This window comes from Oncorhynchus mykiss, chromosome 19 (assembly GCF_013265735.2).
Source record: "Oncorhynchus mykiss isolate Arlee chromosome 19, USDA_OmykA_1.1, whole genome shotgun sequence".
Classification (NCBI taxonomy): domain Eukaryota; kingdom Metazoa; phylum Chordata; class Actinopteri; order Salmoniformes; family Salmonidae; genus Oncorhynchus; species Oncorhynchus mykiss.
Genome location: NC_048583.1, coordinates 1,191,005 through 1,211,775, shown reverse-complemented (window position 1 = coordinate 1,211,775; position 20,771 = coordinate 1,191,005). Strand labels below are relative to the sequence as shown.

At 41.9% G+C, this 20,771-nt stretch overlaps 1 protein-coding gene across 1 annotated transcript; it reads right to left on the bottom strand.

Moving 5' to 3' along the window:
• Window positions 1-7,740: 7,740 nt before the first annotated feature.
• Window positions 7,741-9,243, bottom strand: LOC118941389 (CD209 antigen-like protein A). The gene is made up of 4 exons (XM_036953893.1): window positions 9,088-9,243; window positions 8,827-8,969; window positions 8,625-8,725; window positions 7,741-8,302 (listed from the first exon to the last, which is right to left on the bottom strand). The coding sequence occupies exons 1-4, from the start codon at window positions 9,236-9,238 to the stop codon at window positions 8,161-8,163; spliced, it is 537 nt and encodes a 178-aa protein (XP_036809788.1). The 5' UTR covers window positions 9,239-9,243; the 3' UTR covers window positions 7,741-8,160.
• Between the last annotated feature and the right edge of the window lie 11,528 nt (window positions 9,244-20,771).

Here is a 20,771-nt window from a genome sequence, read left to right as displayed (position 1 = left end):
ACAGGGTTAAAAACAGTCAGATATAATTGTTAATACCAGTACCTACAGGGTTAAAAACAGTCAGATATCATCGTTAATACCAGTACCTACAGGGTTAAAACAGTCAGATATCATGGTTAATACCAGTACCTACAGGGTTAAAAACAGTCAGATATCATGGTTAATACCAGTACCTACAGGGTTAAAAACAGTCAGATATCATGGTTAATACCAGTACCCACAGGGTTAAAAACAGTCAGATGTCATGGTTAATAGCAGTACCTACAGGGTTAATAACAGTCGGATATCATGGTTAATACCAGTACCTACAGGGTTAAAATCCATCAGATATCATGGTTAATACCAGTACCTACAGGGTTAAAACAGTCAGATATCATGGTTAATACCAGTACCTACAGGGTTAAAACAGTCAGATATCATGGTTAATACCAGTACCTACAGGGTTAAAATCCATCAGATATCATGGTTAATACCAGTACCTACAGGGTTAAAAACAGTCAGATATCATGGTTAATACCAGTACCTACAGGGTTAAAAACAGTCAGATATCATGGTTAATACCAGTACCTACAGGGTTAATAACAGTCGGATATCATGGTTAATACCAGTACCTACAGGGTTAAAACAGTCAGATATCATGGTTAATACCAGTACCTACAGGGTTAAAACAGTCAGATATCATGGTTAATACCAGTACCTACAGGGTTAATAACAGTCAGATATCATGGTTAATACCAGTACCTACAGGGTTAATAACAGTCGGATATCATGGTTAATACCAGTACCTACAGGGTTAACAGCAGTCGGATATCATGGTTAATACCAGTACCTACAGGGTTAAAAACAGTCAGATATCATGGTTAATACCAGTACCTACAGGGTTAACAGCAGTCGGATATCATGGTTAATACCAGTACCTACAGGGTTAACAGCAGTCAGATATCATGGTTAATACCAGTACCTACAGGGTTAACAACAGTCAGATATCATGGTTAATACCAGTACCTACAGGGTTAACAGCAGTCAGATATCATGATTAATACCAGTACCTACAGGGTTAAAACAGTCAGCTGACTGCTTTTGACCCTGTTGTAGGTGGTGGGGGTTATCCACAGAGCACAGGAAGAGTCAAATATCAAAAGAGGTGATGGAACCTGGACAAAAGTAGTTCACCATACAGGGAATATGTGGCCATTTGAGAAGTGCCCTTAATGTCATTATTCACATTCTATGTAGGACTTATGCACTGCATCTGTCCTAAAAACACAGACCACGTTTTGTCCATGAATATATGGTCACCGCAAGTACAACAGGACATCTATACAGAAAAATGCTTAATTTTAAACGTCAAGAACATTATTTTATTTAATCATAAAACATTTAGAATTAGTTAAAATTAGGAGAAGGTTAGGGTCAAGGTAAGGGTCAGTTTTAGGTTTTGTCTATAATCTGCTTGTCAATGGGATATTGGTCAGAAAAGTCCCTCATGTTGGGTATAATACCTTCTTTATTAAGTGTTTGTCTCCCCCTACTGGCTGTTTTCTACAAGCTCAGTTTCTTCCTTCTATTACTGTTACCTTGACCCATAGAGATAGATAGAGGACATCTTTGTATCAAGCTCCAGTTGAAATGTCATTCTCAGTTGTCTGACGAGAGATGTAAATAAGTGTGTATAGTGTAATTGTAGATCAGAGACCATAAGTCTCAGAGGTGTAAACCTAATAATTAACTGTGAAAGTTAATCATGTTTTATGTCTTTGTTCATTTAGAAGTAATTTCCAAGTTTATATCATGTTGAACAGTGTGGAATTGTTGTTCAAAATTCATTAGGGGGGACTGAAGGGTTCTACATTTGAAATATAAAAAATCCTTGTTCATGGTACTGAGGGAGAGATTGGAATGCAGAACGTTTACATTCCGTCAGAACGTGTTATTGTTTGACATCAGGTATCCTATGGAAAGGAGAAGGTCCACAGTCTGGTTTGAGTTACTGGGTTGTAATTTGAAATCCTTGCTACAACAGACGTTAATGGTTATCTGTAGGAGGAATGTATATGGTGGGGTCGATGGAGGTTGAATATGAACCAGGGGCTTGGAATGCTACTAAGGGAAAGGCAATGACATGGTTACAGTCACAGATAAGGGTGGAGAGCTGTGTATTAGTGAGGAATGGAGGAGGAGGTCAGCTCAGGTCATATTAAGGGAGAAGGAACAGTTTATTAGCCAAATCACTTTTAACTTCCTGCTTTGCAATAAAGATGTAATGTTTAGAGGTAAGGAGGAGACTCCACCTAAACTGAGGTATACATGCGTGTGCTGTTGGGAACATGTATTTGTCTGTTCAGCTGTCTCACCCATTGGGTGAATAAACTTGGTTTGAGCTTTTCCTAGTTGCCTGTTAATGTTTACTCTGTTTATTTAGTACCTAACAATTCAATAACCTGGTCATTGATGTGGTCATCCATCTCAACTAACTGTATGATTACCTTTCTAACTGTCTCCTAATGGTAATAACTACTGTATGATTCTAACTGTACTGACAAGTAGCTATGTTGGTCTAATGGGCCAGGTACCTGGTACTCCACCAGGTACCTCTCTGATATCTGTCTTTGGTCCAAAACAGTTGATAGAATGTCTTCAGTGTCCAATCACCTTCAAGCAGGAAGTTATACTTTGCAAGGTTATACTGTTTGTGGCATCGTTCATATGGAAGTCATGTGATGGCTTGCACTCGATGGCCATAAAGTAGTCAGTGTGAAGAGATATTGAGAAGTGTGTGTGGGAAATGTGAGTATTAATTATTTTCCTGATTCATAAGCATATAAATCTCTCTCTCTCTCTCTCTCTCTCTCTCTCTCTCTCTCGCACCTGCTCCTCTCTGCTGTTTATGATCACCAGGTCTGCTCCTCTCTCCAGACAGTCCTGTCTGCTGTAAGCCCAGGTTTTCTTCTCAGTAGACAGGAAGTAACATCTGAATCCCAACAGCCTCCATCCTTCAGGACACCTCAACACGGTCCTCATCGTTGGGGCTGCAATGTCCCTCTCTTCCACCAGTGTTCTAGTACCTACGTACAACACACACACATTGTCCATCATATTGGTTTTTAAATGTTCTCATCTGGATTGTGTTCAAATAATATCTCCTTTCTCCGAAAGTGTTTGTTTGTCCAGTAATTCCAACAAATGTAAAAGCATTGGGTTGGTGTAGGTATGGGCACTAGAGTGAATTCCCATGTACCAGTCATTTCCATTCAAATCCATGAAGGGAAGTGAACAGGTGCACACACCTGGAGAATTTGGAGATTATTGGGACAAGTTTCCTTCAGGACAGGTTTTCCTGATTTTCAGCCAACTGTTTTGCTCTGTTGGAGAAATCTTCTTTATGTCACACAACAAATTCTAATGCGATATTTAACTGGTACACTACACCTCAATGAACTAGTTTGAAGAATGTGGTGGAAACTCCATCCAGCCATGTTTGCACCAATCCTATGCACACTTCTGGAGAAGGGTAGAGAATCAGAATTCAGCCAGTGTCTAAGTGTAGACCACAAGTGCACACATCAGGAGAAAGATGGTTGGAGTAGATGAATGGAGTCCTAGTTACTCAGTAACATCTCTCTTCCTGTTGAGGGGGACGTGCATGTTGTTGTTAACCATGCAGGTTTTCACAGCAACAGGAAGTACACAGTGGCCAGTTTAATAGGACTATATGAACATATAACTAACTTTCAGCAGTTAGTATACATCCTAAAATACACCTTAGGAGCCTCCATCATTTCAGAACATTTAACCTGGAACACATGTCATGTGTAGCATGTCATGTATAAGTTTCCACACATAAATCATTTTAATGTTTCAAAACCTTTCCCTTGTGGAGGAAGACACCATCGTTTGGAAGACAAGATGTTTTCTATTTTTTATTTTTATAGTATTAGTAATCTGTTTGTTAGTTTATTTTTGGAAGACTTGTGTTTGGGGCATTGGACATCGACCAACCTCATTATCTTAAGGTAAAAAGTGTATGTGGCAAGTGGAGGGATAAAAACCATTGGTTTAAACTTCCATGTGTGTGTCTCTATGACTACAGTGTACTTACCAGTGTTCTGAGATTCAAGTTGTTTATATATGCTCCTGTCCACAGTGTCCTGTCCACATTAGCATGAATCTCCTCAGACTGCTCTATATAAAGGCTAATTCTAATTGCTCCCTTAAAATATACTTTGGTACTTTATGGATCTGCACACAGTACAACAGACAGTATATTATGTTGTATATCCTGTAAACAGCTGTTTTAGTTTAACAGTCTGTTGGGTCTGAGAACATAGAGTGTTATAGATTTAGGGAGGACTTCACACCTTAACCGGCGGTTTGAACAGACAGCAACCTCCAGGAAGAGACACAACAGCAGATTGACACCATGTTGAGTGTGTGGATATGTAGCAGGCAGGTCCACTGGTGCTTGGTGCTTGGTGTTGCTATTGGTAACCTACACGTTGTACCTTGTACTGTGAAGGTTGTGAGTCATTTTCACCTTTCCTTAGCATTTGTGTTAGTGTGTGTGTGTTTCCTCTTAGAACTGTTCTGCCCTCTGTGTGTCCATGTAACACTGTTTTAAGTGTCCAATCACATTAAATCAGGAATCTTGTAGACCTTGTGAAAGAACATTGTTCCTTTATTTATTAATCTGTGACTTTGTTATTCTTAATACTAAAGTGATAAACATAGGTTAAACATAGGTAGCCTACTCAATCACTTTTTATAGCTACTGTTTACAGGCCTCCTGGGCCATATACAGCGTTCCTCACTGAGTTCCTTGAATTCCTATCCTATTCCTAATTCCACATTTTTCGTGACTTTATAATAATGACTTTATAATATTCACATGGAAAAGTCCACAGACCCACTCCGGAGTCATCATCGACTCAGTGGGTTTTGTCCATCATGTTTCCGGAGCTACTCACTGCCACAGTCATACATACTCTGGACCTAGTTTTGTCCCGTGGAATACATTTTGTGGATCTTAAAGTTTTTCCTCATAATCCTGGACTATCGGACCACCATTTTATTACGTTTGCAATCGCAACAAATGATCTGCTCAGACCCCAACCAAGGATCATCAAAAGCTGTGCTATAAATTCTCGGACATCCCAAAGATTCCTAGATGCCCTTCCAGACTCCCTTCGCCTACCAAAGGACGTAAGAGTACAACAATCTGTTAATCACCTAACTGAGGAACTCAGTTTAACCTTGCGCAATACCCTAGATGCAGTCGCAACGCTAAAAACGAAAAACATTTGTCATAAGAAACTAGCTCCCTGGTATACAGAAAATACCCAAGCTCTGAAGCAAGCTTCCAGAAAACTGGAACATAAATGGCTCTACACCAAACTGGAAGTCTTTCCGAATAACTTTGAAAGACAGTACCATGCAGTATCGAAGAGTCCTTACTGCTGCTCGATCATCCTATTTTTCCAACTTAATTGAGGAAAATAAGAACAATCCAACATTTATTTTTGATACTGTCGCAAAACTAACTAAAAAGCAGCATTCCCCAAGAGAGGATGGCTTTCACTTCAGCAGTGATAAATTCACATACTTCTTTGTGGAAGAGATCATGATCATGAGAAAGCAAATTACGGACTCCTCTTTAAATCTGCGTATTCCTCCAAAGCTCAGTTGTCCTGAGTCTGCACAACTCTGCCTGGACCTAGGATCAAGGGAGACACTCAAGTGTTTTAGTACTATATCTCTTGACACATTGATGAAAATAATCATGGCCTCCAAACCTTCAAGCTGCATATTGGACCCTATTTGACCAAAACTACTGAAAGAGCTGCTTTCTGTGCTTGGCCCTCCTATGTTGAACATAATAAATGGCTTTCTATCCACCAGATGTGTATTAAACTCACTAAAAGTGGCAGTAAAAAGCCTCTCATGAAAAAGCCAAACCTTGACCCAGAAAATATAATAAAATATCTGCCTATTTCGAATTTCCCATTCCTCTCAATAAAAAAAAGCTGTTTCTTTGCAACTAACTGCCTTCTTGAAGACAAACATTGTATACGAAACGCTGAAGCTGAAGAGACTGCACTTGTGAAGGTGGTAAATTACCTTTTAATGGCGTCAGACCGAGGCTCTGCATCTGTCCTCGTGCAACTAGACCTTAGTGCTGCTTTTGATACCATCGATCACCACATTCTTTTGGAGAGATTGGAAACCCAAATTGGTCTACCCGGACAAGTTCTGGCCTGGTTTAGATCTTTCTGTCGGAAAGATATCAGTTTGTCTCTGTGGATGGTTTGTCCTCTGACAAATCAACTGTACATTTCGGTGTTCCTCAAGGCTCCGTTTTAGGACCACTTTTGTTTTCACTATATATTTCAACTCTTGGTGATGTCATTCGGAAACATGATGTTGTAATAATGCCTGTGTGTAGCTGGTGTTGAGGAGTCAGGCGCAGGACAGCAGATATGAGTAATAAACGTAATTTACTCAAGTACACAAATACACAATAATACTAGCCCGCAATAACAGACTGTATTACAAATAAACAATCACTCACAAACAAACATGGGGGAACAGAGGGTTAAAAAATTAACAAGTAATTGGGGGATTGAAAGCAGGTGTGTAAGACAAAGACAAAACAAATGGAAAATGAAAAGTAGATCGGCGATGGCTAGAAGGCCGGTGACGTCAACTGCCGAACGCCACACGAAAAAGGAGGGGGACGGAAGTCGTGACAGAGTCGTGACAGATGTTAACTTTCACTGCTAAGCAGATGACACACAGCTGTACATTTCGATGAAACATGGTGAAGCCCCAAAATTGCCCTCCCTGGAAGCCTGTGTTTCAGACATAAGGAAGTGGATGGCGGCAAATGTTTTACTTTTAAACTAAGACAAAACAGAGATGCTTCTTCTAGGTCCCAAGAAACAAAGAGATCTTCTGTTGGATCTGACAATTAATCTTGATGGTTGTACAGTCGTCTCAAATAAAACTGGGAAGGACCTCGGCATAACTCTGGACCCTGATCTCTCTTTTGACGAACAAATTAAGACTGTTTCAAGGATAGCTTTTTTCCATCTACGTAATATTGCCAAAAAAACTGTGATATTCTCTCTATACTGGCTTCATGTTAAGGCTAGGGATGATTTCAAGGTTTTACTGCTAACCTACAAAGCATTACATGGGCTTGCTCTGGAGGCAGGGCTTTCTGGAGGCAGGGCTTTCTCCTATAGAGCTCAATTTTTATGGAATGGTCTGCCTATCCATGTGAGAGATGCATACCTGTAGGTCTTTATTGAAGACTCATCTCTTCAGTAGGTCCTATGATTGAGTGTAGTCTGGCCCAGGGGTGTGAAGGTGAAAGGAAAGGCACTGGAGCAATGAACCGCCCTTGCTGTCTCTGCCTGGCCGGTTCCCCTCTCTCCACTGGGATTCTCTGCCTCAAACCCTATTACAGGGGCTGAGTCACTGGCTTACTGGTGCTCTTCGATGCCATCCCCAGGAGGGGTGCGTCACTTGAGTGGGTTGAGTCACTGACGTGATATTCCTGTCCGGGTTGGCGCCCCTCCTTGGGTTGTGCCTTGGGGGAGATCTTTGTGGGCTATACTCGGCTGTCACGACTTCTGCCGAAATCGATGCCTCTCCTTGTTTGGGCAGTGCTCGGCAGTCGACGTCACCGGTCTTCTAGCCATCATTGATCCATTTTTCATTTTCCATTGTTTTTTTCTTGTCTTCTTACACACCTGGTTCCAATCCCATTCATTATCCGGTTGTGTATTTAAGCCTCTGTTTCCCCTCATGTCCTTGTCAGATTGTTTGTTTGTTCATGATCTTGTAGTTTTATGTGGCGTGCTGGTATTTTGGGGGGGTGCATGCTATCAGATAATAGCTTCTCATGCTTTCGCCGAAAAGCATTTTACAAATCTGACTTGGTGGCTAGATTCACAACGAGTGTAGCTTTAATTCAGTACCTTGCATGTGTGTTTTAATGAAAGTTTGAGTTTTATCGAAAACTATAGTTGGCGTTCTGAAATTTCCGCCCGTTGGTGTTCCTGCACTGGGATTAAATTCCGCATCAATGTACTGTATTCAACCATCAACATAACAATAACAGAGCGAGAGAGAGAGACTGTTTGTTACTGTGGGTTATTGTTACACCACTTTCTCACAGATCCAGTTATGATTTGTGCCACATTTGTCATCATTCCATGTCTTTACAGGGTCATCTTGTCCATAGTATATCTCAGCACAGTCCTCTTGCCCTCTATCATCAGGCTGTCCTTTCCCCCAGTACCTAAACAACACAGAGACAGTCAGACATTGTGGTACAAACATACTCCTCAATTATAGACATAGTCTTATGTTTTAACAGTTTAAAGACACATTCTGAAAGATGACCATACCATTATACAGAATGGGCCATTTCCAATTATATTTATTTATTATATAATGGAATTTTAATCGAAAAATATGACTTGATTATTGTGATACATCTATAGTTCTCATTGAATAACATCCATGAATAGAAACATACATTCTGATGAACATGATTAGATGCAATTTATCATTGTTGTTTTGTATCCCAATATCATCTGGTAAAATGGTAAATCTCTCACCCTGTGGTCAGTGGGGTGCCGTCCACCCACTTCCAGGTCCCCTCAGTAACAGAGTCACTTAGACCAATCCAGGCTCTCAGGTGGAGGTTGAAGACAAATGTCTGTTGTTGAGAAAGATAGCACATTTTAAGATATTTATAAAATACTGCACACATATTAGTGTACTGAGGAAAATTAGATTTGCTCCGACTTTCTCTCTCACCTGTTCCTCTCTGCTGTTTATGATCACCAGGTCTGCTCCTCTCTCCAGACAGTCCTGTCTGCTCTCCTCCCAGGTTTTCTTCTCAGTAGACAGGAAGTAGAACTTGTAGTCAAAGTATCTCCATCCCTCCTGACAATGCTGCTCTGTTGAAGAGAAAATGTGAAAACATTGTGAAACTTAGCCAGTATCTTTAAACTCATAAACCCATTGATGTATTATTACTGTTGATCTACTAATAATTTATCATAGTTTATATCTCACCTATCACAAAAAGCTTTGCCTGAATATGACCTTTCTCTTCAGTCAGGTTGTTGTATCTGGTCTGTAGCTGGTCTCTCTCTGCAGTTGCGTTGATTTTATAAAGGGAGAAACTCTGAAACAAGTTGTTCCTTTTATCTTCAGAATCGTTCATGACTCTGTTATCTACAAAGTATAAACACAGTTACTAGGTAAAACACCAGGTAATTAGGCATAGTAACCTGCACCTCCTATAACTAGGTGATAAGCAATGAACTTGGACACAAACTCACAGTAGACAGACAGGCCTATGATCCCAGCCAGTAGGAGAACACAGAGCAGCCCCAGACACACTGCAGCAACTAGGAAGCGTCTCTTCCCTGAGCTATCAGGCTCTGTGGACACATACAAGAGACTGTTATGTTTTGTGTGTGTGTGTGTGTGTGTTACTTGACCTAGTTCATATCTGGCTCAGCATAGATGCCCTTTGACATCGTCAACAATACATGGGTCTTTCTTTCTATGTAGATCTACTATACATTAAGTCTCTGATTCTAGAATTAATGTGGTGGTCTTCCAACATGGCAACCTGGAGATGTTGTATGTCAACTGCAAGCCCTCTATACGTTAAGTCTCTGCTTCTACTGATATCATTGTCTCTGAGTCAACTGTGTGTCTCTGTCTGTGTGACTGCTGTTGGTGTTAACTATAGGGAAGTATCAACATAATGACACAGTAGTTGTTAATAAAAAAAATAGGACAAGTTTGCATGCTTGTGCCCGTGCTTGCGTGTGTATGTGTGTGTGAGAGAGATTGTTACAGTGATTATTGTTAAAACATTTTCTGCAGCACAATATAAAACATTCCATGTCTCTACATGGTCATCTTGTCCAGAGTATGTCTCAACACAGTCCTCCTGCCCAGGGAATGGGACTTGTTATTTGTGATGATGGACAGGACACTATCATACCAGGAAGATATAGATCATAGAGGGGAAGTGGAGAACAAAGACTAGCTGTTAACATATATTAAATATCATGTGTAACAGTCCCAAGATAATTCAGGGAGTTTCCAGAACTCCTCCTTCCTTTCACCTTTCTGCTGATGTGGACCCTCTGTTTACTCCCAAATATACATCAACATGTTCAGGAGGTCCAGGACTACAAACATGGGTCATTATAATGTCCGTACAATAGATTTGACACTACAAACTGCTCCAAGTGGATACTGAGGATGGGAAGGCTTAACCAGTGAGGATGAGATGACAACAGTAACCACCAGGGCTCTCCTCTAGAATCCAGAGCGATTTACTCTTATCCAGATCGACTTACACGACCAATTAGGGTTAATTTCGGGCTCGGGATTTTGATGCAGCACCCTTCGGTTACTGGCCAATCAATCTTAACCGCTAGACAACCTGCCTCCCTCTCTCTTAATGAACCTGATTGGTCAAGGAGATTTTGAGTGACAGCTGGTTGAATGACAGAAAAGGTCCACTTCACTTCCCTCTTTTGGGACCCATATGTAGGAACAACAATCAAATATGAGCATTTGATATTTTGCTTATATGTAATTTGACAACAGACTGACTTTCAAAGATTATTAGGAAAACACACAGCAGCCCCAGACACACTGCAGCAACTCCAGAGGGTCTCTTCCACCACTGAACATGTACTGAATCACAAATGATTAAACATCTTTGGTAATATGTTTAACTGTATCATCCAGGATTGAGACAAATAAAGCTAGAGTTCTACAGGATAAGCTCACTTGTTTAATATATTGTGTGTAATGTGTGTGTGTGTGTGTGTGTGTGTGTGTGTGTGTGTGTGTGTGTGTGTGTGTGTGTGTGTTCATGCGATCTTACCTGAAGCAACAACTCCATCTCTTGGACTGGGCTTGAAGGCTCCTACGTTGCCATATAATTGGTCATCAATGTCTGTGTTCTTCATTGCATTAGATTTGTTGTCTTTAAATCCATCTGTGTTTTCATAGACTCCTTCTGACATCTTAAAATTGTGCTCAAATACAGTAACTTCTACTTCTAACCTCAACTCTAATGTACGTTTGTAGCTGTGTCTTCTCCCTGCACTGTCTTGCGTCTGTGTGACTTTAGGTAGTGAAACTCTTTATCAGTCAACCAAAGTGTGAGTTCAACACAACACAATCAGCAAGCCACCACGTGACTTGCACCAGCCTTAGTTTGATAATATAATACACGATATGGCTCTATATCATGCTATACGATGTATGTGTGATTTCACAGGGTCCCAAATCTGGATGTGCTAAAATGAATTGGGATTATGTTAATTGACATATACACTACATATATCCTGACTGAGTTTACAGCCCCCCAGCCTTCAAATGGAGAGCACATTATGGATCTCACTCTGTGGCTGGTGGTGTAAGGGGAAGATGTCCCTAGACGCTGATCTTGGGTCAGTTTTGCATTTCCACCACAAATGGTTAAGGTTAGGATCGTGGGAGGGATTGCTGATCATACACCTAGGGGAAACTTCCCCCCAGAGTTTGACTGGCCACCAAATACCATGTACTGTACAGTGCATTCAGAAAGTAATCAGACCCTTCACTTATTTCACATTTTGTTACGTTACAGCTTTATTCTAAAATTGTTTACATTGTTTTTTCCCCTCATCAATCTACACACAATACCGCATAATGACTGAGCAAAAACGTTTTTTCAGAAATGAGCGGGTTTTCAGAAATGCTTGCAGGACATATAGAAAAACCTATTGTTGACTTTCAAATTAATCATTAGATGTAGTTTTACACAAAAGTAACACTAAGAAATGGCTTTGAAACAAAGTTGAGGCCAAAGAGTAACAAGTATGCTGTCCAACCAGAGAGAGAAGAGGAAATTGTGGCTATCAGAGTGAGATGGGAGGGAGAACAGTAGCAGGGTTAGCAGTTTCCTGTGTTTGTGAGGTCAGAGTGAGATTGGAGGGAGAACAGTAGCAGGGTTAGTAGTTTCCTGTGTCTGTGAGGTCAGAGTGAGATGGGAGGGAGAACAGTAGCAGGGTTAGTAGTTTCCTGTGTCTGTGAGGTCAGAGTGAGATGGGAGGGAGAGAAGTAGCAGGGTTAGTAGTTTCCTGTGTCTGTGAGGTCAGAGCTCAGTACGGCTCAATCTATCAACTACAATGAGGAGAGAGCTGTCTCGTTCCAGGCCGAATATATTGCAGTTGAGTAGCACGCATCAACAAATGGGCATCAGATTACTGTACAACATGATGTGATTAACTGATGTGTTAAACACCAATCCAGGCATTGTGAGATCTGGCAGGTGACTTCAATGTAGTCAATCTGGAACGTGGACAATGTCACTAGTGGGGTTGGAGGAGAGAGACGGCGGACCTTGGTAATGAAGGAATCTTTCAGCAGAGACTGAAAGAGACAGCAGAGACAGGTTAACTGTCATAAAATCTATTGTCTACCCACAGGTTAACTGTCATATCATCTACTGTCTATCCACAGGTTAACTGTCATAACATCTACTGTCTATCCACAGGTTAACTGTCATAACATCTACTGTCTATCCACAGGTTAACTGTCATAACATCTACTGTCTATCCACAGGTTAACTGTCATAACATCTATTGTCTACCCACAGGTTAACTGTCATATCATCTACTGTCTATCCACTGGTTAACTGTCATAACATCTACTGTCTATCCGCAGGCTAACTGTCATAACATCTACTGTCTATCCACAGGTTAACTGTCATAACATCTACTGTCTATCCACAGGTTAACTGTCATAACATCTACTGTCTATCCACAGGTTAACTGTCATAACATATACTATCTATCCACAGGTTAACTGTCCTAACATCTACTGTCTATCCACAGGTTAACTGTCATAACATCTACTGTCTTTGCACAGGTTAACTGTCCTAACATCTACTGTCTATCCACAGGTTAACTGTCATAATATCTACTGTCTATCCACAGGTTACTTTGACACTCACTGTTGTTTTGACACCACTATAAAACACAATATCTCTAAGAGATATATTTGAAAACATTTCCCAGAATGCAGCATGGTACTAGGAAAAGTGCTTTCAACAGTTCCTGGTATAAGGTCAATTTATGGCTTTAATTATCTGTAAATTAAGATTTAACTTATTGTTTTGCCTGTAGGCGTTTTTCTCTGCCTAACACTTCTGAATCTGCCTTCACATCACAGTCAGGTTTTTGTAACTGGAAATAGGCTCTGTTTAAAGATTCTGGGTTTAAGCTACATTCAAAGGCAGAGCATCATATCAATGCTATGTATGCTTGAAATCAGCATAAAAAGGCTATTGACAGCAACTCATCAATGTTAGATGTCAAAAATGAGGACCGTACAAAGAAAGTGGGGGGGAAACTGTACTTCCATTTAAACAATTGCAGATTTGCTCCTATTAACTGCCACTCAAAATATAGCGCAGAGATGTCATCAAGAGTCTGATGACTCTCACAACAAGGATTATTTTTAGACAATCTTAGAAGAAATAGCAAAGCATGACCCTGTCATGGAGAAAAGGATGAATGCATGTGGCAATGCTAAGTACAAAAGCCACCAAATCCAGAAGGAAGTTCTTGAGGGCTTTGCTGAGATGTTTCAAAGTGAACTAATAAGAGAAGTAAAAGAAAGTAAAGTGTTGAGAGCAATTGCAGATGAAACCAAAGAGTTAAAGAAAAAATAACAAATGTCTTTAGTTGTGAGGTACTATTACAATGGGGCCATCCACAAAAGCTTTTTATGCTTTCGGTCAGCTGAAAGCTTAGATTCATCAGGGCTCACAAAAATGATAATTGATCGCCTTGAAAAACATGGTCTGGACTACTGAAATAATCTTATGGGGCAAGGCTATGATGGTGCATCCGTCATGAGCGGAAAACATTCTGGTGTGTCTGCCTGGATTAAAAACAGTGCAAGATTTGCATTTTATGTGCACTGCAATGCACATTGTTTGAATTTGGTTCTTGTCGATGCTGTAAAATCAGTGCCTGAGGCAGTTACTGTTTTGCTCTCCTGCAGCTTTATAACTTTGTATCTGGCTCTTACGTTCATCTCAAGTGGCTTGCAGTTCAGGAAGAGCTGTATCCACAGCAGCAGCCCAGGGAACTACAGTGCGTGTCACCAGTCCGGTGCCACCTGTACCAGCCCCACGCATCAGGCCTCCGGTGCACCTCCCCAGTCCAGGCGACGTTTCACAGTCCGGAACCCCCGGTGACGGTCCACAGTCCGGAACCTCCGGTGACGGTCCACGGTCCGGAACCTCCTGAGACGGTCCACGGTCCGGAACCTCCTGAGACGGTCCACGTTCCGGAACCTCCTGAGACGGTCCACGTTCCGGAACCTCCTGAGACGGTCCACGGTCCGGAATCTCCTGCGACTGTCCACTGTCCGGAACGTCCTGCAACGGTCCACGGTCCGGAACCTCCAGCTCCGGGGCAGGAGCTCTTCTCTCCGCCGATGCCCAGTCCAGGTACGGCATCAGGTCCAGCTCCAAGGCCGGAGCCTTCCTCTGTGCTGGTGCCGCTCCATGGGAGGAGCTTTGCTCTGCGCTGGTGCCCAGTCCAGGCACGGCGGTCAACTCAGCTCCATGGCCGGAGCCTTCTTCCGCGCCGGTGCCTAGTCCGGGTGTGGCGAACAACCCAGCTCCATGGCCGGGGCCCTCCTCTACGTCGATGCCCAGTCCGGGCACGGCGTTCTACCCCGCTCCATATCCGCGAGTGGATTGGGTACTTCGCCCTGCACCGGAGCCGCCCCCAACATTAGATGCCCACCCGGACCCTCCCCTATTGAGTCAGGTTTTGCGGCCGGAGTCCGCACCTTTGGGGGGGTGGGGGGTGGGGGGGGGGACTGTCACACCCTGACGATAGAGAGCCTTCTATTCTCTATGTTGGTTAGGTCGGGGTGTGACTACTCTAGTTTTTTATTTCTATGTTTGCCTGGTATGGTTCCCAATCAGAGGCAGCTGTCTATTGTTGTCTCTGATTGGGGATCATATTTAGGCAGCCATTTCCCCATTGCGCTTTGTGGGATCTTGTTTATGTGTAGTTGCATGTTAGCACTCCATGACTTCACGTTTCGTTTGTTTTTGTATCCGTTTATTCTACACACGATCGTGACAAATACACCTTTGGAGCCTCCAACATTTCAGAACATTTAAACTGGGACACGTAGTATGTAGCATTAAATTTATCAATTTCCACACGCAAATAATTTGAATGACTGTTTCAAAACCTTTCCCTTGTGAAGTAAGACACCATTGTTTGGAAGACAAGTTGTGTTCTGTTTTAAAATATTAATAATCTGTTTGTTACAGATCATTATTTTAAATATTTGAGTTTGGGGCATTAGACATCAACCAACCTCATGATCTTAAGGTAAACAGTTTGTGTGGCAAGTGGAGGGATAATAACTATTGGTTTACACTTCCATGTGTGTGTCTCTATGACTACAGGGTATTTATCAGTGTTCTGAGATTCAGGTTGTTTATTTATGCTCCAGTTCACAGTATCCTGTCGACGGCTCTTTCTGTCCACATTAACGTACATCTTCGAAGATATCTCCATTTATAGGTTCATTCTAATTACGCCCTAAAATATATTGTTGTTTTCTATGGAGCTAGAGAGTATACACTGGATTGGGACTATATGCTGTTAAACAGCTGTTTTGTCTTAACAGGCTGAGTCTGAGAACATACACTGTTATAGGTTTGTGGGAGGACTTCACACCTTAACAAGGTCTACCAACTTCCTGATTAAATGTGATTGGATACTTTAAACAGTGTGACCTGGACACACACAGAGTGCAGAACAGTACTGAGAGGGCACAAACACACACATTCACACACTGCTGTTGAGTCTCTTCCTGGAGGTTGCTGTCTGCTCAAACCATTGGTTAAAGAACATTGTTACTTCATTTATTAATCTGTGACATTATTATGTACATTATTAAAGTGAAAAGTATAGGTTAATATTTGGTCCCGCGTTCTTTTTTTTTGTATAAGCCTATGGCAAATCACATGACATGTTTTTAATAAAAAATAATGAAGAATCATTTTCCAGAGTAGGCTCTATCTCTATTAGTCTTTCCTATATTCCTCTCCTCCCATCTCCTCTCTGCCTATCTGAGAACCTTACTCTATTTCATATAACAGCTTCTACCCCCAAACCATAAGATTGCTGAACAATTAATCAAATGGCCACCAGACTATTTACATTGACCCCCCCATGCTGACGCAGAGAGCACAGCATGATCATAGGTGAGATGTCACTTGGTCAGGTCAACAGAAAGTATTATTAAAAACTTCTTAAGGCTAGGGGGCAGTATTTTCTTTTTTGGCTAAAAAACGTACCAATTTGAAACTGCCAATTTCTCAGCCCCTGAAACTAGAATATGCATATAATTGTCTGATTAAGATATAAAACATTTTGAAGTTTCCAAAATGGTCAAAATGTTGTCTGTGAGTTGAACTGATATTGCAGGCTAAAACCTGCAGGCTAAAACCTGAGGAAAATCCAATTAGGAACTGCCCCTGTTTCTGAAACCTCTCTGTTGTTATGCATCCCTATTGCCCATTTAAAGGGATATCAACCAGACTCATTTTTCTATGGCTTCCCTAAGGTGTCAACAGCCTTTAGACATAGTTTCAGGCTTTTATTTTGAAGAATGAGTGTGAACGTCCACATTGCGTAAGTGGATAGGTGGGGGCTCTCAGAGTGAGTTATGCGCAAAAGAGAAAGGCAGCCATTGTTACTCCCGGTCCTAGTGAAAAGCCAACTTTCCCGGTTGATATATTATCGAATAGATATTTGAAAAACACCCTGAGGATGGATTATAAAAAACATTTGACATGTTTCTGTGAACATTATGGATATAATTTGGAATTTTTGTCTGCGTTGTCGTGACCGCTCTTTCCGGTGGATTCCTGTGCATAACGCACCAAACTAACGGAGGTTTGGATATGGTTTGGATATTTGGATATAAAAAAATATCTTTATGGAACAAATGGAACATTTGTTGTCTAACTGGGAGTCTCGTGAGTGAAAACATCCGAAGATCAAAGGTAAACGATTAATTTGATTGCTTTTCTGATTTTCGTGACCAAGTTACCTGATGCTATGTGTACTTATTGTTTTGTCGAGCAATCGATAAACTTACACAAACGCTTGTATTGCTTTCGCTGTAAAGCATAATTTCAAAATCTGAGACGACTTGGATTAACAAAAGGCTAAACTGTGTTTTGTAATGTTGCACTTGTGATTTCATGAATATTAATATTTTCTTGTAATATTATTTACCTGTGGCGCTATGCTACGCTACGCTATTCAGCGTTGCTGATGACAATTATCCCGGATCCGGGAAGGGTGGTTCAGAAAGGTTCATTGAAATACAGACAGAGATGGAGTAGTCCCAGAGTTAATGATCAAAGGTCAGTTTTGCATTTCACCTCCTGATTTAAGATGACTGACCTTGTTAGAATAAAACAAACAGGGCTTAATCATGCTCTCTCGTCTGCAGGTATGTTTTGATGTGAGAGAGGAAGCAAGTCCCGTTATCGCCACCTCACCCGCTCTTAAGATAACCTTCGGGCCGACTGGGAGCCCAAGGCTGGTTAGGAGACACCGCAATTGTGAGAGAATATTAGGGTAGCACTGTAATTCATGAATCATATGTTGTCTGCGAGGTTCTTACCTCTTTCCCTTTCTGTCTTCTACACCACTTTCCCCACCTTGTCTTTCTGTCTTCTACACCACTTTCCCCACCTTGTCTTTCTGTCTTCTACACCTCTCTTCCCACCTCGTCTTTCTTCCTCGTTTTATAATGCACACCATATGTGCATTGAAGTACAGATTGAATTTATATTTATAATATTACAATTATCATAATTATAATGCATTTATAACACCTGGATAATGAACTTCTTTAAATAAAGTGTTTCACATTATCCACTGGTTGAAATTAAGTGTCTCATTGAAATACTATCCTGTGTCCTCAGATTAATAAAGCATAGCTTTTCTTCTTCTGTATATATGAATTACAAATCAATCATGTTTCTAATCTATTGCATAGTTACAATGTATAATCATTGATGTCCAAGGAGCTGGAGTGGTTAACACTGTTGAAGTGTATAATTGTAATACATACATGCAGACACAGTAAGCATGTAAATAGTTAGTTAGCTATGTTACTTCAGCTGCATTGCAAGGCAAGCTTACATAACTGCGCATTCAATTTGCAGTAAATGCTTTCGCTAGCTAGATTCTTTACATTCACTGTTTCACAAGATGGCAGCCTGGTTTGCTGGTAATCTCAGGAGTCCCTAAAACATTAATCAACACAAATTATAAATGAATTATCCTAACACTAGCTAGCTGGCTAATGTTAGCTAGACAGATAACTTGCTAAAGAGCGATTTTCGTGAATTAACTTCATGACAAAATAATATGCACAAACGTTTTGTCTCTACATGAACTAACATTTTCCTCTCCATTGTAAATGTTTTGCCTGACTCATTATGACGTTATAACAACCTACATCTGGATCCACCGTAATGTTTTGTTAGCCATCTTTGATGAAGAACGCCACAAGGCAAGGGTGGCTCACGTCAACATCATTGGAACCACTCGATATGATTGGTCATATAAAAACCTTGGGACCCAAATGCATAATGAGCGCTCTAACTCCCCCTTGTGGTAGTCTGGAGCAATGAAGCCGTGATGCTGGGTACCTCTTAATCCTGCGGTACAAGCTCGCAACTTTTAAAGGAAGAACCACTGTAGGTTGTACCCAAAGCCCAGTGCTCCATGAGCAAGGCTGTTTACTGTAGGTTGTACACACAGCCCATGGGGCAACCAAATCTCACTTAAGGCCACCTAAAGGCTAGAAGGGTGCGTCTTGGTCAATTTAGCTAGAAAAATGCTGCCTTCGTCAATCTGCCTCTCTATGAGGCCGCCCATATTTATATCCACCACTTACCAAACATAGCAAACATCTCCTGAACCCTGTCTTGGTCTCGCTGTTGCTGGTTTCTCTCTTCAGTCAGGGCATCGTAGCTAGTCTGTAATCATCAATCAATCAAATGTATTTATAAATCACACCCTGATCTGTTTCACCTGTCTTTGTGATTGTATCCACCCCCCTCCAGGTGTCGCCCGTCTTCCCCTTATCCCCTGTGTATTTATAGCTGTGTTTTCTGTTTGTCTGTTGCCAGTTAGTCCTGTTTGTCAAGTCAACCAGCGGTTTTGTGTCTCAGCTCCTGCTTTTTCTTGTCTCCCTTTTTCTCGCCCTCCTGGTTTTGACCTTTACCTGTCCTGACTCCGAGCCCACCTGCCTGACCATTCTGCCTTCCCCTGACACTGAGCCTGCCTGCCAACCTGTACCTTTGCCACCCTCTGGATTGTTGACCTCTGCCTATCCAGACCCTGAGCCTGCCTGCCAACCTGTACCTTTGCCACCCTCTGGATTGTTGACCTCTGCCTACCCAGACCCTGAGCCTGCCTGCCAACCTGTACCTTTGCCACCCTCTGGATTGTTGACCTCTGCCTACCCAGACCCTGAGCCTGCCTGCCAACCTGTACCTTTGCCACCCTCTGGATTGTTGACCTCTGCCTACCCAGACCCTGAGCCTGCCTGCCAACCTGTACCTTTGCCACCCTCTGGATTGTTGACCTCTGCCTACCCAGACCCTGAGCCTGCCTGCCGTCCGGTACTGTTGCCCCACCTCTGGTTTACTGACCCCTGCCTGCCTTGACCTGTCTATTGTCTGCCTTGACCTGTCTATTGTCTGCCTTGACCTGTCTATTGTCTGCCTTGACCTGTCTATTGTCTGCCTTGACCTGTCTATTGTCTGCCTTGACCTGTCTATTGTCTGCCTTGACCTGTCTATTGTCTGCCTTGACCTGTCTATTGTCTGCCTTGACCTGTCTATTGTCTGCCTTGACCTGTCTATTGTCTGCCTTGACCTGTCTATTGTCTGCCTTGACCTGTCTATTGTCTGCCTTGACCTGTCTATTGTCTGCCTTGACCTGTCTATTGTCTGCCTTGACCTGTCTATTGTCTGCCTTGACTTGTCTATTGTCTGCCTTGACCTGTCTATTGTCTGCCTTGACCTGTCTATTGTCTGCCTTGACCTGTCTATTGTCTGCCTTGACCTCTCTATTGCCTGCCCCTGTTGGATTATTAAACATTTGTTAATTCAATGTGGCCTGCATCTGGGTCTTACCTTCATCCTGATAGATGTCACAAAGTGCTATATAGAAACCCAGCCTAAAACCCCAAACAGCAAGCAATGCAGATGTAGAAGCACGTTGGCTAGGAAAAACTCCCTAGAAACTGTCTGTGCTGGGTGGAGATTATAAGTGTACGTCACCATTAAAGGCCAGATTTTTCTAAAAACAGCAGGTCCTGGACAAGGTAGCAAGTCCTGTGAACACTAAGTCAGTGTTCCATAAGTCGCAGGCAGAACATATCATAGTGGAGCAGCAGCACGATCAGGTGGACTGGGGACAACCAGGAGTCATCGGGCCAGGTAGTCCTGAGGCATGGTCCTAGGGCTCATATCCTCTGGTCTGTAGCTGGTCTTTCTCTTTAGTCTGGGTGTTGTAACTGGTCTGTAGCTGGTCTTTCTCTGTTGCAATGTGTTGTAACTGGTCTGTAGATGCTCTCTCTCTCTTTAGTGAGGGTGTTGTAGC

What these genes read in the sequence shown, in the direction of transcription:
- LOC118941389 (XM_036953893.1), bottom strand. Translation starts at nt 9,238, where the DNA reads ATGAACGATTCTGAAGATAAAAGGAACAACTTGTTTCAGAGTTTCTCC. An exon ending in GGCAAAGCTTTTTGTGATAG is followed by an intron (nt 8,970 to 9,087) that starts GTGAGATATAAA and finishes TCTCTTCAACAG; the next exon opens with AGCAGCATTGTCAGGAGGGA. An exon ending in GGCACCCCACTGACCACAGG is followed by an intron (nt 8,303 to 8,624) that starts GTGAGAGATTTA and finishes TGTGTTGTTTAG; the next exon opens with GTACTGGGGGAAAGGACAGC.